We start from the raw sequence: 17,034 nt of genomic DNA, 5'->3' as shown, positions 1-17,034 counted from the left end.
TTGTTGTACTATTCTTGCTCTGAGGAACGAGAAGACAGTGAAGAACGAGGATCTTCGTGCCTTCTTATGTTGATCCTTCCACGACCCCAAGCTACCTTGCCCTTCGGGGACAGAAGCTTTCGCGCGTTGCACGCTCGAGCACACTCTGCACCGTTGACAATCGACTGGACGAGACACTAAGTGACTCACACGTCGCACAATGACCCTCAGCTCAGGCACAGCACAGCAGTATACAATATGCAGGGCTCCGAATTACTTGTACAACATTACCTATCTCAATCTACTGATGCACGAAGACCTGTCCAGTCCGATCAGCGCTCAATACCATGCCAAAGGGTCGCTCGAGCAATGCAACGTCCGTGATTATATCTAGATGCCCATCTAACAGTCTTTGAGCAGAGAGCCGAATGGCGTCGTACCTCGATGGCTTGCTGCTGGGCTTGGTACTGGCAGTAGCACTGCGCTTTGCCACACTGGATGCAGTCGCTCTACTCGCCTCCATGGCGGCTGCCGCGCCTGTCGCTGGCTCGATGGACGAGAGCTTCTCTGTAAGTACCCGTGTATCGAGTCCCAGAGAGGCATAGCTGTACGTCGCTTTCTCGTCGCTTGGGCACCCACTTACGATGGAACAGCTTTCGAGATGATCGCAATCCCAGAAACGAACCTTTCCATCTGGACCACCTGTCAATGCGAAGGCGTGGACACCTTCTGCATCTTCCGAAGCTGGTCGATGTAGTCCAATAGATAGTGAGGTTGGCACTGTGGGCAATATGTTCGCTTTCTCACCCACTTCACTTTCTGTGGCTACCGTGCCGGCTACTTTACCAAGTAAGGCATCTGGTCTTTCATCATCAAGGTTCTTGAGCTCATAATCTCGATGATGCAGGCGCTCGCTGTTCGTCGTTACGGCACAAGAAGGTCGGTAGACCTCATTACAGATCACCTTCTCCATATCCCAAACGGTCATCTCGCCCCTTGCGGATCCACCAACAACGAAAACCTTGTTCCTCTTCACCGACTTTTTGCTCGGATGCAGTTCCAACCTTGTTATGGGCGCCGCAGACGGGAACGTCCAAGATCGTAGTCGAGCCTGGAACCGCAAGTCCCATAGGTCAAGCACGCCATGCGTCGTCCCAACGAGAAGCCAGTCTTGGCGTCGACTGATGCAGAAGCAGGTCGGTGTGCCGTGCTGAGCTGGGTTTTCTAGATCGAAGAGGAGAGTCATGTGGCGGAGATCGAGAGCCAGGATGCGCCCTAGATTCGTGGCAAGGACTAGGGTGCTGGCAGACTCGCCACGGAAGTGCTCGGTCCATACCGCGTACTCCTTGCCAGGACTCCTGGTTGGGATCTGCCATTCACGCAATACACGTAGCTTGGCATACTTTGTGATGCCATGAAGCTCAGAGACCTCCTCCTTCAGTACAAGCACGCTACCATCTGAGCCTGTGTAGACGAAAGCATGGGTCGAGCTTACGAAGCAGAGACTTGTGACTTTGGCGCCAGTCGGAAGTGAGTACGTCTGCCGTGATCGATGCGAGACATTGCTCTCCAGTCTTGCTGCGTCCCATACTTTGACCGTGCCATCATCCGAGCCAGTGACAAAGAAGGTGTGATCTGGCGCTACCACTATGCGCGTGACTTGCGCAGTATGCTCGGACAAAATTCCAATGAGCCGGCCTTCAGGCTGCCATGTCACAGCTTGCGTACCAGTGGTGGCAGAGGGTGTTGGCCCTCGTGCGCTTGGTTGGATGAGAGGTCCAAACTCAGTATGATCGATTGAGAAACTGTCCACATATACAGCGTCAAGCAATTTCAGCACTGCCGGGTCGTTGCCACTGTAGTTGTGTACTGACCCATGGCTGGCTGTCCGGTCTAGCACTCCTGGTCTTGAGCCGCTCTGAAGGCTAGGTGAAGTCCTCCTGCTGCCTACTGGCGGAGTGTTGAGTCTGCCCGCTGCAGTAGCAACATCGGTGCTCACTGCCGGTAATGCTTTGTTGCGCAGATCATTGCCGTTCAGCAAGCCAGTAGCACCACTTCTCTGCCTGGTACTACGATCGCCAGCCTTCAGTAGATCAATACCTGAGCCAGGTGAGGAAGACAGGCTGCCTGAAGTCGTTTTTCGGAGCTCGGAGAGCATCCTAGGTTGGATGTCGATTGCCCTTACACCAGGCGAAGCATCGGCTGGGCTATCAAGGTCTCCCGTTATGCCGTGTAGAGATAGTCTCTTGAGTCCTGTAGTTGTGTCTTTGGACGACTCCACGGCCTCCTCAAGTGCCTCGGCAATCGTTCTCTCGGAATGACCTTGATCACGCATGCGTTGCTCATACACTTGCACGTCTCGGTCGAAGATCACAGTCTGTGGCATAATCTTGAGGCCACTGAGGTTGATGACTTGCTCGTACAGTGAGTGATGCGTCGTATGGTCGTCCTTCTTCATTCGCTGTGCTGCACGCCAGAGATACTCTCGAAACGCAAGCAGCTTCATCTCATCCTCACCATGTAATCCGGCATTGCGCAGTCGACCGAGCCACTGTTCATCCTCATCATTCTTCGGTACTCTGCTCAACGCTTTGGGCCCAAGCTCGGCTACAGACGATGTCGGAGGCATGCGATTCACAGCACGATATGACAGTTGTCTGCCTTCCTTGGCAGCTTGCCAGAACAAGCCACGATCTGCTCGTTTCGCCCAGTCCACTGCCAAATCAAGCACAACACGTGGAATAGGTGTCTTGAGCGCATCGAGGAGATCTGACTCCGACACTATGCTGATCGGGACTTTCAGATATGGTTTGATGAGCGGTGAGACTAGTATCCTCACATCAGCCACCGAGAGGTATGTGGTTGCAGCAGACACGAAATGGGCAGCCGCTTCCTTGATCCAGATATTTGGATGCAGCTCGAATCTTGCAATTGTGTCGATCAGCTCCCATGTCTTCGGTCTCTGGAGTAGGCCCAGCTCAGCCATGCTAGCTAATGACCGCAAAGCTTGCTCGACGACAAACTCTTGTGGATCTGCTAAAGCCTGCACCATCAGCGGCAAGATGAATTCCTCCAGGCTGGCTCCGCCAATGTATACTGCAACGCCCACGATGGTCCGGAAAAAGGCACATTTGAGCAGCCAGTCTGGGTCGTTGAGGTAAGTGTTCAAGTGGCTTAGGATGATGTCGCTGGCTCTTGCTTCGCCGAAAAAGACACATAGGCTCGGGACCGAGGTCAAAAAGTCTCGACGTACAGCGTTGTCCGTGTCCGTGAGAAACACTTTTGTCTGACCTTCGAATGCATCCAGCACATCGATGCGAGTGACGTCGTAGGCATCGTGAGAGGCAGCATACCCATCAACATCATCATCGCCGATCTTCTCAGCAGATGGCAGTGAGCCCTCAGCTCGAAGTGCTTGCATCATATCCAGGAATCGTGATGCCGTCTCAGCTAAGCTAGCAAGACATGCCGCATATGTTGCTCGAACGATAGAGTTGGTTTTGAAGCCATTCGTCTTGACAAAAATCTGCAGTCTCGGAAACATGTACTGCGTGAAGAGGAAGGAGTTCACAGGGGAGACCACAGTCACCAATGCCAAGAGTTGTGTCATGGTACGTAGAGCAGCCACCAGCACCATTGGCTCACTGTCGTCGAGTAATGGCATAACGTATGGCAGTATGCGGTCGAGCTTGGCTTCGTCCGGGAGTCGCTCGCCAAAGGCAAGCAGTAGTTCGCATCCTTGTATCTTGGATGTTGCTCTTCCCGCGCTACGAATCGACGCCGTGACCACGTTGAGCAGGATGAATGTGCCGTTGTCACCAGAGATAGCAAGCGAAGCATTAGCGATGTGTCGATTGTTCGGCAAGTCGATCTGCATAGGGAAGAGGCCTCTCGCGAACTTTGGCGTCCGCGTAGGCAGAGGTGACTGAACATCTCCATAGCCGAGCGAGAAGGCCAACATCTCGAAATCATTGTAGATGCGATTGATCCTATCGTCTGAGACGCCGTTGTTGACGGTCTCTGAGTGTGCCGCTCTGCGACCTGAGCTAGGGTCTGTGATTTCCTGCATCAAGACATGGAAGTGCTGATAGAAGTAAAGCGGAAATGCCTTGGCCTTAAATTCGTCCAAATAGTCCTGCGCATGCCATCGCTCTCCAGGATCTAGTCTGATCATACTGGAGATAAGTGCTCGCATGTGCTCATCATCCACTTTGCTCAAGAGGGAGGCCGTAGGGTCGTACTCGCCTCTTCGATACCTGAAGAGCTGGCTGAGCGTGAAAGTCGGCGCCTCCGTGAAGAGCTCTGCCAGTACACAGCCTAAGCTGAATATGTCCATGTTCCACTGCACAACATTCCCCTCGCTCGCCCGCTCTCCCGCTGCCAAGAATCGCTCTGGCGCAAGGTAGCATACTCGTCGAGCAGAGGTATCATAGTAGTATGAGAAATCTGCCGGATTGTCCTCGGGAAGATAGACCGGCTTAAAAGTTGACGAAAAGTCAGTCAAGTACACCCACCCCCAAGAAGTCACAAGCACATTCTCCGACTTGATATCTCCATGAAAGACACCTCTAGCATGACAATCCCTCAATCCACAAAGCAGCTGAAAAGCAATCCACTTCTTCTCCACACCCTCTAAGAACGGTCGTATAGAAATTCGATCATAAAGACTCGAATGCACATACTGCCTCACCAACAACCCCACGGCACCCGTCTCGCGAATACGCACATAATTCAGCACATTAGGGACGTCGGCCAGCGCTTGTCGTTCCTGTCGCAGGGCCTTGGCGTAGGATTTGAAGGAGATGCTCGGGTTGGATTTGAGGCAGATCTTGGCGACGACGATGCCGTTCTGATGCCTTGCCCGGACGGTGCGCAGGAATCGAGTACCGCCCAAGGGCTTTTCGAAGGTGAGATCTGCTAGCTCGGCTGCTTCGAGTGCGGTAGGGCCCGCAGGTAGCGCGGTGGATTGTCCTTGGCCCATATCTGGTTCATGGTATTCTGGTCATGGGTAGGTGTTTTGCATGAGGTACCGCCACAAATTCCAGATGGAGGTTCGCTCATCGATTCATCGCAAACATTCGGAACGTGGTTGTGTGTCCGGGCGCGGAAGATCCTTTGACAACGGGTCGAAGGCTGGAGTTTTTAGTCCACATGTTTGCCTAAGACAAGAAGTCATGTTCGAGGTCACGAAGTACAGATGTGGCGCAGTCAATTCGTGGCGGAACCGAAGCGCACAGGGCAGGCACACGAGGCTCGAATACACAGTGAACAATGAATATGCTAGTTGTGAGAATATAGCTTTTATCTCATATATGCTGAATCCTACAGCTTGGACATAATGTCACCAGAGTAGCCATGATCTCGAGCAGGACCTCATCGATCATAATTAGACCTCTAGTTGCTAGCAGCAGGACCAAAGTTGCCCTTCTTCTTCAGGATCTCCTCCTCCTCCTCCCTCAACTCCTGGTCGATCTTAGCACCCTTCGATGGCTCATTGCCGTGGGATCGGGCCTATATTCCAGACATTAGCATCACATTCATGAACTCCTGCATATGGTTTGTACTCACGGGCAGCGTAGCATCCTTCTTGTACTGAATCGACTCAACGTCAAGAGGTCCGTCCTCCTCCTCTCGCTTTGACTCACGTGCGAGCTTGTTGGCGATGGAGCGCTCGTCCTCTGTACAAATCATATCAGTACGTTGTCTAATGCGTCTCGGAGGCGGGGTTTGCCATGGACGTACTGGCATCGTTAGCCTTGTGCGCGTTCTCCTTGCCCTCATGGAATCTCGCCTCCTCCTTCTGCTTGTTAATCTCGCTATCGGGCTGGGTGCGCTGTTACCCGATGTGTTAGCTACGTTCTGCGTAGTCGTCGGGTGGCACCAATGGCTCTCGTATGCATATCGTACCTGATCGCCAGCCTCGTAGGTGGAAGCGCTACCGACGTTTGATCCGGACATATTTGCTGAGTTGTCTGTTGCGTTTGGGAGTGGTTTAGGTGTGGTACTGGTAGTCCAATAGAGTATGAGATGAGAGCATGAGACAAACGCGAAATTCAATGTCCCACTTTCAAATGACGTATGGACATGACGAGCAGAGGCTGAAATCGGGGGGTCAGTGCATAAACAGTCGAGACATAATATCAGGCACACTATTATCACGATTGTGGACGTATATAGTATGGTATGGCCAAGACGCGATATGTGTCTAAAAGCTGTGATGAGTCCGCTGCATATTGGTTGTGTATCTACTTCATGCAGCAATGCCAACAACCCTAGGCTGCTCACCATCATCATTGACAGCCTCGCCAGACCCCAACGACTGCTCTAGCACCCCAGCATCCCGCTCCTCCTTCTCAGCCGCAACAGCAGCAGCCTCCTTCCTACTCGCCCTCAAAATCCCACCCCACAACCTCTCCAGCCCAACTTCCTCCCTCTTCTCCTCCGTCATCAACTGCACCACAATCGCACACCCACTTTCCCCCTCCCCAAACCCTACAAGGCCCTTCTCCCTCTCCTCCCGTCTAGCCTTCTGCTCAGGCAACTCACCACCCTCAACCCGTCCAATATTCACACAAACCCAGCCCGTCCTGATACCTTCTTCGACATCCATGTCCGAGTCTTCTGCTGAGCCGGAACCGGCTGAGGTGTGGGAGGCGCCGACTGCGTTAATCAATCTGGTACGTTTTGCGCGACGCTTGAGTTTGAGCTTCAGTTCGTTTCGACCCAGGAGGCCGTCGGCGTAGGGTGTTAGGTCCTTGTATTTTGTCCTTATCCAGCGACAGAGCCGGTCGGCTGAGACGTGGAGATGTTTGTCTGATCGCGCGGTGCCGACGATCATGATCAGGTTCGAGCCTAGTGCTGGAGGAGGATCGATAGTGCGAAGGTCGAGGAGATTGAGATCGTCCATGCCTTGCTCGATGGAGATGTTGTTCAGCAAGGGCTCGAGTATTGACGGCGCATGGTCTGGTAGGTCGGGTATCTGTTGGCGAGCTGCCATGGGGTTCTCGAAAGTCGGTGGTTCGGTTGGTTGCTGGCTTTGTTGAAGATACCATGGTATGGATGAACCCTCCTTCTGCTCTTCCGTAACATCATCTCGTGCAATCTCGGTACCATTCTCGACCCTTCGAGATGTACGTTGATCGAGTGTAGTGAAAGACCTCACAGCGTTGCCATCGTCCACACCTGTATCGCTGTCCATGACTTCTGCGAAAGCTCTTTCCTCAGCGCCGTCATACGAAGCAAGAGATGACGAATTCGCTGGCGTCCATCTTGATGGTGCGATATCATTGATATCGTTCAGGATATGGTCATGCTCCTGGACTCTTTCTCTCGCGCTATTGCTGCGCCAGGTCGATTGTGCGATAGTCCTCCGTTGTTGCGGTACTGTCGAGGATGTGTCCTTTCCGCCAATGCTTGCGATGAATGTTCGTAGAGCCCATTGCCGACAATTGTGACATCCTAGACCTCGAAGTGCTGTGGCGGATGCTGGCAATGCCATGGTTGGTATGGAGAGAGTCTCTCCACGGTGTGCTGACAATCCTGTCTTTCCTTACGCCACTATACAATACCTCAATCACAATGCAGGTGAAGGGATGTTAGATGATGCTGATAATGTTCTATAATGTACGCATTTGCCAAGCCATGTCTGCGGCGAAGACCCCCGAAGCTCGCAATTGATGATCTCCAGCTTCAATGCTACAACCTATTCCAAGCACACGACACTTTCCACAACTGCCAAGATGTCTTCGAAAGGGTATCAGTGCCTGTCATGCCGCATTACAGACACACTCCGTCAAACCGTTCAGTCTGCACCTCGCCGTCAGTTCCACGCCTCGACCCCCCGACCAGCTCGCCGGAGACCCGCCTACCCATCTGTTTCCCAAAAGAAGCTGGAAGAGCAAAAGGCCCGGAATGCCGATATTGATGCTCGCGCCGCGCAACTACTGCCATACACAGACCGCGAGAAGGAACTCCTAGCAAAGCGGTACACACCCGAACAAATGGCCGCCATCGAAGCCGGCGAAGCAGCCATCAATCCGCGCGATATGGCCGAACAAGGCCGACTACGAGGAGATGCCTTCCGCCCAACCTACATCGACGACTTTGCCACGATACGGCCAACAGTAGACAAACCCATCCGCATAGCTATAGACGACGCAGCCGCTCAACAAGACCAAGATCGCAGTCGCCGGGCCAAGAAACAGAAGATCCCGGGTACATCCTACGCCTCCGAAGAAGCAGACCCACATATGCTTCGTCTCCGTCAACAGACTGGCCTAGACGCCCAGCAGATCTCGCGGATACGTGTCAAGAATCTCGTTTCTCATCGTGTGGTCAATCAGACACGTATGGGGAAGATTCAGTCGTTGTACTACCTAACCATAGCAGGAAATCAGGATGGAATGTTAGGAATTGGAGAGGGCAAAGCGGCGGAAGATGAGGATGGGAGGAGGCAGGCTATGATGAATGCGATCAGGAATATGCGGCCGATTGCACGGTATGAAGAGAGAACAATTTTTGGTGATGTGGAGGCAAAGGTTGGAGCGGCAGTGGTGCAGTTGATGGCTAGACCGCCTGGTGAGATGACTTTGACATGTATCTGTGGGTGTTGAAAACGTGCTAATACTTTGTAGGATTTGGCAACCGCTGTCAACATCTCATCTTTGAGCTCGCTCGCGCTGCTGGCATATCGGACCTCGCTGCTAGAACGCCGCGGTCACGCAATAAGATGAATGTCGTGAAAGCTGCTTTCCAGGCTTTAACTACACAGAAGCTACCGGAGGATATTGCAAGGGCGAGAGGGAGGAAGATGGTCGATGTGAGGAAAGTATATTATGGTGGGCAAGTCTACTAGTTCAGCGTATCGACGGTCGGAAAAAACGATTCACGGCATTGGGACATCTGGTTGAGGCGGTTCGCCACGCAAGCCATCAGCGGCCATCAACGAAGTCAGCAGCACAAGGCAGCTCGAACTGACGGCCACGTTTCATACGCTGCTGAGTCAGTCGCATTCACGACTTGCAATTCAGCATGCCATATTGTAGCCTGGTCGAGCCGTGGAAGAGAGCAGATTTGCTGCAGAAGCATCGATCATACTAGTACAAGCCAGAGCCGTACCGACAGCTATTCGAGGCAGAATATCCTTCCTCATCGCTAGCTTACCAATCGCGCTGTTGCCACGTCTCTGCACAGAGCTGGTAGCTGCATCGTGCCATTCGATACTGTTATATAGACGACACTTCAAAGGCATTGTACAGAACCGCCACGATTCACTACTTTTGCAGCCAGCCTATGCCTGTTCTGAAACAACAAGATCCTCCAATTTTTTTAACACTCTCGACCTTCATGCCCGCTGCCGGACCAAGTTGGGAGGCAGTTGGTGGCGTTGGCAGCGGCATGGTCATTGGTGGGGTCTGTGGTGTCGTTCCCGGTCCGCGATCATCGCTCTCGGTTTTCAGAGGACGTGTCTGCTGTGATCCGTATGACATGGTGTGATAGGCTGCATCGATCGCTTCAGATTGCTCGAAGTCAAAGGTAGGGTTGTCGAGGTTGATCGGGTTGCTGTAAGTTCCGCTCATCTTTGCTATGTCCGTACTGAGATGATGGATTGGAACAGGACTAGCAAGAAGAGCATGGCTCACACTTTTGTAGACAAGACAAGACTGCTGCCCTGCCTTCAGCGCATTGTAGTTGCTGTTGCCATTCTTCAGGCTCGCAGTGGCGACCATTGTTGTTTGCATATATGCGCAAAGTGGAATAGTCGACAATGGCCAGACAGGTTTGCTTCTGGTACGGATACAGCAGAAAGAAGGCCCGTGGTGGCCGAGAATCGCTGAATAGTATCGCCTCTCATCAATCTTCCGGCGGCTCTCCAGCAAACCTCACCACTCCCTCTGGTATCTCAAAAATGGCATCAGCAGTCCAGATATGCACAGCCTTCGCCATCATCTCCTCCGACAAATCCTCCAAAGCTCCGCCCTTGACACTGACGCTGCTCACCCCATCGCGAGCATGCATCAACCTCGAGCCACACCTGCTGCAGAAGTAACAATGCATCGTCTTGGCAGAAGCCGTTGGACGTGACCACTTTCGAACATCATCGGAACGAGTTGGGAAGATATCGAATGCTGGAAACATGGCCGAGATGCCAAACGCGGAGCCGGACTGTCGTCTACATATTGTGCAGTGGCAAATGTAGACTACGGTTGGCTTCGGTAAAGGGCATGTGAATTGCACCAGTCCACATTGGCAGGAGGCTTGCATTGCGTGCTTGATGCTGTGGTCCGCTATGTCGCTGTAGCTCTTCACAGCCTCTCGGTATGCACACGGTTCGATTTGATCAGGATGTCCAGGATATCCAGGGAAGTAGCTGCGCGTGTATGCGACCGCTGCATCATATATGCTTGTGGCGATAATGGCATACCGAGTACGCCCTCCGACCTTCTAGATAACACTGACTGTTTTGAGCCTAGCTGGGTATTGAGCTCCCCTCTTGACAGACCGAGATCGGATCTTGTTGGTTGCGCCTGTTGTCGCCATGACGTTTGAATTCCTTACAAGCGAAGATTGATTGTTTCATGCCAGCTCATCGAGCACTAGCGTCGAGGTTTCAAATTTCGGCAACATAAAGGGAACCATCAAGACATCTACTGAAGTGGTGAACAGAAATGGCGAGCAAGGGGCTGATGATCAAGGACATGCCGTACGGTGTGGCGGTCGTGTTGAACATGATTACCGTCAACCGGACGTGTCGTCTAAAGCAATTGATATTGAGAATTATGGTTTTCGGCGCAGTACTGTACTCTTTGGGTGATCATAGTTGAAAGGTCTTGATCGAAGTCGTCGTAGCTGGTCGCCAAGTGGAGTGTCATGGAGAGTGTCGTCGCAGTACGTGCCCAGACATGCAGCAATCACGAACGTCTTGAGTAGATGGCCCGGCGAGGAATCGAGTACGAACAATAGTGTCCTTTCAACTATGGCCGAGCCGCTCTGACCCAGCCGTGTCGACTTGTAGTATAGTCTTCAGTAGGCTTCTGTAGCATAGCAAACTTGTGTTCTAATCCAAGTGCCTGTGCTTTGGGGCCGTGTCCTTCTCACTGTGGCAGAGTCTGCCGTAAGAGTACCTCATTGAAGGGAGATGCGCTAAATACGAACACGTCATTACAAGGGCAGCATCGAATGCGCGACAGCCTGCCGATGCTGTAACTTCGACTCAATATGCCTCAAACACCACCTCAAGAACTTTACGTTGCCCGACTCTCTCCTCGTCATATCGATCGTGGTTGTATGAAGTGGCGTCCATCGTGTGCTATCATGCATCTCATGAACGTCTTCTCTCCTCAAAGCACCTAAGCGATTGGCTCGTATCCTCCAGAGCCAGCGTTCCACTTCGCACGGTCCGAGAAGATATAGTAGATGATGACACCGCCGACTGGAAAAACAAACACAAGGACAGCCCAAAGGACCTTGTGAAGAGGGGGACGGTTAGACTTGAGAACCTCGACTGTGCAATGTTAGCGCTGGCGGTGCGAAGGGTTGTCGTGGAGGGTAACTTACTCCACACAATAATGTCGAGAATAAGCACGATGAAGCCAAGGACGCCTCCGCCAGTGCCGTACTGCTGAGATGAATTCATGCCAAGGACGTGTGCATTCTCGGTGGCTAGTGGTGCTGCGGCGGCGAGCGCAGCCAGGCAGAACTGGAAGAGGAGTGATAGCTGGAACATAGTGAGGTTTGTTGATACTGTGGGAGGATGGATAGTTGCAGGAGAGGATGTAAGCAGTAGGAGTGCAGGCAGCAGAATTGTTGGTTCGCTTGAGAGAGACATGTCACGCGAGCAGGTGGGGCTGGTGCTACGTCAGAGTCACATGACGACGCCATGTCTGCATGACTCGGGTGCTATGTCATCTCATTGCATCTTAATCTCCGCGTTGCTCGACCACATAAATCCATCTCACACATCTTGCGTATGTGGCACGGCATGACTGGTGAGTGCCTCGAGAATATGCACAAGGACTCGTGCAAGGTCATATCTGTCGACGCCATCCATGTTCCTGCATAGCATGTGCGGAGACAAGGAACTCTACTGTAATCGTTGCCCTGGAGCTCCCGTGTGGCGTAGGTCAATCTCATGTTCCCTCCCTCTCTTGCGAACAGCAATTTCCGCCAAATCTTCAGGGGTTTAAATCCCGGCGTTTGAGCATTCTTGAGTCTGGCCAGTGTATCCTCACCATGGCCGAATCCTCCACCGTCACCATTCACCTTTCAACACTCAAGTCCGGCACATCGGTTCAACAACTTGATCTCGATGAAGTGCTTGCGAAGGGTGTTCCCCATGGCTGGGTACATCCGCCTGTGGATCTGGACCGCGACATGCTCACCAAGCACGACTGGGATCTCTTCCTCTTAACGGACAACGAGCAGCTGCCGGCACCAATACAAGCATACGTGGAGACTAAGGTATCCTTTCAGATAGACCTAGCAAGCGAACAATACGATGCTTTACAAGCGAAGAAGGACTTGATTCCCAAACCATCAGATCGCACGCCACCTTTGGCACAAGAATTTCGTGAAGGCAGAATACCCAACTCTGCAGTTGTGGACGATCGGAACGACAGCGGTCCAGGTACACTCCGCTTAACGAGAGCCATGACTGAGTTACTCACAGCTGCACTACCCACACCAATCGCCAACAAACCTGTCAGCCTATTCAACCTCTTCAAGTACAAGGATTCGCGCGCTGTCCATGATGCGTACATGGAAGGTTTCAAGCAGAAATTCGGCGACGCTGCCGGAGCGTCGGTGCAATTCATGGGTCCCGTGAGAACGTATCTCGAACAGACCGACGAGCGAGGCACCAAGAGAAAGCAGCTACGAGGTACGAACTGGGAAGACGCCAATCTTGTCCAATACGACACAATCTGGCATTACGTGTACATGCTGAGTACAGACATATATGCCGAGCTGAACAAGCAAAAAGTCGCAGGGTTGGATGACACTTGCATTCTAGTGGTCAGCGAAATTGAGCTTTGCAAGTAGTAAACGATCCTCTACATCTGTCCCTTGACCCACTCAATCCCTCCAAGCAAGTTCCCAACATACTTCTGCGACTCAGGCAAGCTTGGGAAGATCCAGAAGTAATGCGGGAACCCAGGATAGAAGTCGTGTTTGACAGGTACCCCAGCATCCTTCAACGCCTTCTCCATGATTTTCGCATCATCCCTCAGAGGGTCAAACTCACAACTAGTCAGGTAAGTCGGCGGAAACTGCTTGTGTATATCTTCTGCAAGCCCGACAAATGTCCCAGGGTCTTTAGGATCCGCACCAGCGTGGTGATAAAAGATGTCCATGCTCTCTGCCGTGAGGATGGGGGTGTCGGTGTTCTCAGAGTAGGCTTTGTACATGGACTTGTATTTCTCTGGCACGTTCTGGGGATGAACGGACAACGGGACCATTGCGCAGATGCCCTTGAGACTTGACTTCAGCTCGGGATCACGGAGAACGACGTTAGCGATCTGGAGGGCCAGACCACCGCCTGCACTGGCGCCGATAGTGTAGAATTTGTTTGGGTCGCCGTGGAAGGTCGAGGCGTTCTTGTGAGCCTGCGATCATGTAAGTCGGTATGTCCAAAGGTTGACATATACACCGCATGTTTTACCCATTTGTAAACCTTCATGCAATCATCCAACTGCACTGGCCACTTGTACTCCGGCGTGAGACGATAGTCAACGTTCACCACCGCGGAATTGGTATGCTCTGCTACAACTCTGCACAACAGATCATCCGAGTCGAGATCACCAGTCATATAGCCACCACCGTGCGTCCAGATAGCGGTCGGCAGACTCCCAGACGCATTCTTTGGCCAGTAGAGCCGATACTTAATGCCGTCGACTTCACCGTCTTTGCTTTCGACATTCTCGGAAGGCTTAGGAAATTGAGGAGCAAGGGCTGCTACGAGGCCGGCGTACATTGCCTTGATCTCTTCCGGTGAGCCTTTGAGAATTGCTCGGCCGCCGGAAGCAGCTTCGAGGTCGAGCCAGGATTGATCGAGAGGCATGGTGGCGAGTTATGAAGGTGCAAGAGTGTGGTGAAAGGATACCGATTTCGGCTGATTTATCTTGGAGCACGATGCAAAGCTCTGCGTTGTCTGGTTGTGTTGGATCTTTGAGTTGGGAGCCTGGTGGTGAGTTGATGTACAAGGCAGGGACTCACCCAGCTAGTGTCTTATATAATACCAGTACCGTCAGGCCACGTTTTAGCGACATCAGCTCATGAGAAAGTGGTAAGGCCATCACGACTGCCCTACGTGGCGTGGGTAGGGCTTAATAGTGGGCCACTGGCCTGGCCATCTAGACTCCAGAGACGCAACCTCGGTGCGATTGTCCCACATCAAGGTGACGCCGCGCGCTAGAACAACGACAGTAGTGCGCTACTGGTTAGGCCTTGCCAGTGGCTGTCAAAAGAAGCCGAAGCCAAGACTTCGACCTGTTGTTGTATTGAGGGGTGAAGTGAGGGGTCCGGCGAAGTGTAAACTCTAACGTGCAAGGCTGATATGAGTCAGCACACGCGCTGCTCAGCTGACAAGAGTTTGTAGGTGGAGAATAGTTGGGCGCCTGAAAGACGGAAGCTTGGGCGCCTTAACGACGACAGGTTGCTCGTCTATGCGGTCAGCCTGAATTTTCGAGTCAGTGTAATTTATATTGCTTTTGGACCCCGCCCTACGCCTTGCAAAGATCCATCACCAGGCCACTCGTAATCAGACCTTCGCACTCGCACTACCGCTGACCCTTCAGCTCTTCCTCCACTTCCCTCACAACAATCTCCCGGACATCCTTCCATTCAGCTTTACACCCTGTAACCCTCTTCTCCATCTTCTCCAGACCCACAAATTGCTCCGGCAAGACCGTCTCGAAGCTGAAGTCCGCCTCATCTTTCAACGCCAGCTCCACGGCATGCGAGAACTTCGCGGGATGTGCAGTCGCAAGCGAGATGTGATGTATTGGCGCCTGGGACTTTTGTTTAGTCGCGTCTTGCGTGGCTGCGATCGAGCGTAACGAAGCGGCGATGCCGATGGCGGAGTGAGGGTCGAGGATGTAGTGGCCATTGTTCTCGGTGCCAGTCGTCGCTGGTTTCGATGTGCCATTCGCCAAGCCATTGGCATGCTTGCTTACTGGCAACGTCTGGCCGTAGGTCTCCTTAATAGTTTGGATTGTCTGCTTGTCGGACACACGCTCGCTTTCCAACTGCTCCTTGGCAGCAGCAAGAATCTCCTTGCCTACCCCGAAACCGCCTTCACTCTTCAGCTGATTGAGCCATCCATTCACCTTCTCACCCGCTTCCATCCTCCTGTGGTTTGTCTCTTCTACTGAGCTGGTCCTGAAGGCGAGATACCACAGCAATCTCTCGAAGTTTGAAGACACCAGGATATCCATGGCCGGTGCCAGTGTCTCGCGAACACCGCTCTCATGCGCCTTAGCACCATCCTCCGCGATCCCACCTTCGGCCTCAACACCATGCACTGGCTTCTTCTCGTAATACCCAGTCTTCCAGAACCGATGCAGAATATCGTTCTCGTTGGTTGCAATGATTAGTTTGTCTACAGGTAGTCCCATGCGTGTCGCAAAGTACCCAGCAAGAATGTCGCCAAAGTTGCCAGTGGGCACAACGAACCGCACGGCAGGATCCGAAGCGTCCAGTTGTCGGCAAAGCGTGAAGTAGGAGTGGAAGTAGTAGGTGATCTGTGCAAGAATGCGAGCCCAGTTGATGCTGTTGACGGCTGCGAGACGATGCGTACGGTTGATCTCGGGGTCGGCAAAGAGAGCTTTGACGATGTCCTGAAGATGTCAGTGCGATACAAAACAGAGCCATTGGTAGAAGTCTTGACGTACCTGGCAATCATCGAACGTGCCTTCCACAGCCAGGTTGTGCACATTCGCATCGAGCACTGTTGTCATCTGAGCCTCCTGAATCGGGCTGACTTTGCCCTTGGGGTGCATGATGAAGACGCTGACATCCTTCTTTCCCCTCAGTCCATAGATCGCAGCAGATCCCGTATCTCCGCTAGTCGCACCGACTACTGTAAGGTGCTCCCTGCCCAAACCTTCCTTGCCATGGTTCCTCCGTACGAGAAAGTACTCGAAGAGATTGCCCACAAATTGTAATGCAACATCCTTGAATGCGAAGGTCGGACCGTGAAAGAGCTCGAGGAGATGGAGGTTCTTGCTTTCATCCAGCGTGACTATTGGTGTGATGTCCTTGGCTCGAAATGTATCATAGCTTCGCTCGACAATTCCCTTCAAGTCCTTCTCAGGTATCTCCTTTTGGCTGATATACAAGCTGAAGATCTCATATGCCAGGTCCTGGAACGAGTAGTTCTTCCACTTGGTCTGCCAGTCGGACGGTAGAGAGGGGACTTCTTCGGGGATGAATAGACCTCCATCGTTGGCGAGACCTTTGAGGACTACGTCTTCGAATGACAGCTGCGAGGCTACTCAGCGTAAGCCCAATGGTTCCGAGCAGTCGCTGGGACGATTGCTCAACGTACATCGTAGGAGCCACCACGAGTGCTGAGGTAGCGTTGCGAAGCGCTGAAAGGTATGGATGCCATGTTTGTTCCCTAATGCTTTCGGAGTGGGCAAACTTGGGCACGACGATCAGTGCACAATGTCAAGACTCGGGCTGCGAAAAATAGTCACTAGTTGTCGGAACAGTCAGAAAAGTGCCGCCGAGATCGCATTGGGTTTCGTGACTGGCTCAGCGACCCCGCCACCATTTGTGGCTTCTCGGCAGCCTTCACCGAGCCATCAACTCCACCACAACATCTGTCAGTAACGGTAAGAGGAAGGTGATGCCGCCGTTCGGGTAGGTGGGTATAGTTTGGGCCTACGAGCTCTTCTCTGCTCCTGTTGGGCTGTTCTTCTTAGAAGCTTGCAGCAGACAACCAAGATATCAGAGACCTCATTGCCTGCTCCTTCCTACGTCCTCCTGCCGAGACTGACGCACAGCCACTTCATTCCAATAACATCAGCAGAGTCATAGATCAAGAACTCTTGCCAT

General features: G+C 52.6%; 8 protein-coding genes across 8 annotated transcripts; 2 read left to right on the top strand and 6 right to left on the bottom strand.

The window, feature by feature from the left end:
• Positions 1-280: 280 nt before the first annotated feature.
• VPS15 (Serine/threonine-protein kinase) lies at positions 281-4,960 on the bottom strand (the record flags this gene model as incomplete). The annotated part of the gene is made up of 1 exon (XM_064834416.1): positions 281-4,960. One exon carries the CDS (start codon positions 4,958-4,960, stop codon positions 281-283), a length of 4,680 nt encoding a protein of 1,559 aa, XP_064698280.1.
• A 413-nt stretch (positions 4,961-5,373) lies between these two features.
• Positions 5,374-5,937, bottom strand: LTS14_001707 (uncharacterized protein; the record flags this gene model as incomplete). Its single annotated transcript, XM_064834415.1, has 4 exons — positions 5,374-5,490; positions 5,548-5,657; positions 5,722-5,812; positions 5,887-5,937. The coding sequence occupies 4 exons, from the start codon at positions 5,935-5,937 to the stop codon at positions 5,374-5,376; spliced, it is 369 nt and encodes a 122-aa protein (XP_064698279.1).
• Positions 5,938-6,229: 292 nt separating this feature from the next.
• ATP25 (ATPase synthesis protein 25 mitochondrial) lies at positions 6,230-7,477 on the bottom strand (the record flags this gene model as incomplete). Its single annotated transcript, XM_064834414.1, has 1 exon — positions 6,230-7,477. The coding sequence occupies one exon, from the start codon at positions 7,475-7,477 to the stop codon at positions 6,230-6,232; it is 1,248 nt and encodes a 415-aa protein (XP_064698278.1).
• Positions 7,478-7,718: 241 nt separating this feature from the next.
• On the top strand, positions 7,719-8,833 carry MRPS5 (28S ribosomal protein S5, mitochondrial; the record flags this gene model as incomplete). Its single annotated transcript, XM_064834413.1, has 2 exons — positions 7,719-8,556; positions 8,613-8,833. The coding sequence occupies 2 exons, from the start codon at positions 7,719-7,721 to the stop codon at positions 8,831-8,833; spliced, it is 1,059 nt and encodes a 352-aa protein (XP_064698277.1).
• A 2,494-nt stretch (positions 8,834-11,327) lies between these two features.
• Positions 11,328-11,704, bottom strand: LTS14_001704 (uncharacterized protein; the record flags this gene model as incomplete). The annotated part of the gene is made up of 2 exons (XM_064834412.1): positions 11,328-11,410; positions 11,536-11,704. 2 exons carry the CDS (start codon positions 11,702-11,704, stop codon positions 11,328-11,330), a joined length of 252 nt encoding a protein of 83 aa, XP_064698276.1.
• A 506-nt stretch (positions 11,705-12,210) lies between these two features.
• LTS14_001703 (uncharacterized protein) lies at positions 12,211-13,017 on the top strand (the record flags this gene model as incomplete). The annotated part of the gene is made up of 2 exons (XM_064834411.1): positions 12,211-12,604; positions 12,647-13,017. The coding sequence occupies 2 exons, from the start codon at positions 12,211-12,213 to the stop codon at positions 13,015-13,017; spliced, it is 765 nt and encodes a 254-aa protein (XP_064698275.1).
• An 11-nt stretch (positions 13,018-13,028) lies between these two features.
• Positions 13,029-14,035, bottom strand: EST1 (Telomerase-binding protein; the record flags this gene model as incomplete). Its single annotated transcript, XM_064834410.1, has 2 exons — positions 13,029-13,580; positions 13,637-14,035. 2 exons carry the CDS (start codon positions 14,033-14,035, stop codon positions 13,029-13,031), a joined length of 951 nt encoding a protein of 316 aa, XP_064698274.1.
• A 718-nt stretch (positions 14,036-14,753) lies between these two features.
• THR4 (threonine synthase) lies at positions 14,754-16,585 on the bottom strand (the record flags this gene model as incomplete). The annotated part of the gene is made up of 3 exons (XM_064834409.1): positions 14,754-15,812; positions 15,867-16,457; positions 16,523-16,585. 3 exons carry the CDS (start codon positions 16,583-16,585, stop codon positions 14,754-14,756), a joined length of 1,713 nt encoding a protein of 570 aa, XP_064698273.1.
• Between the last annotated feature and the right edge of the window lie 449 nt (positions 16,586-17,034).

The sequence above is a fragment of the Recurvomyces mirabilis genome, assembly GCF_035927965.1.
Source record: "Recurvomyces mirabilis strain CCFEE 5264 chromosome Unknown scaffold_3, whole genome shotgun sequence".
In the NCBI taxonomy this organism is placed as follows: domain Eukaryota; kingdom Fungi; phylum Ascomycota; class Dothideomycetes; order Mycosphaerellales; family Teratosphaeriaceae; genus Recurvomyces; species Recurvomyces mirabilis.
The sequence above is the reverse complement of the archived record's forward strand: the minus strand, read 5'-3'. Positions and strand labels throughout refer to the sequence as shown.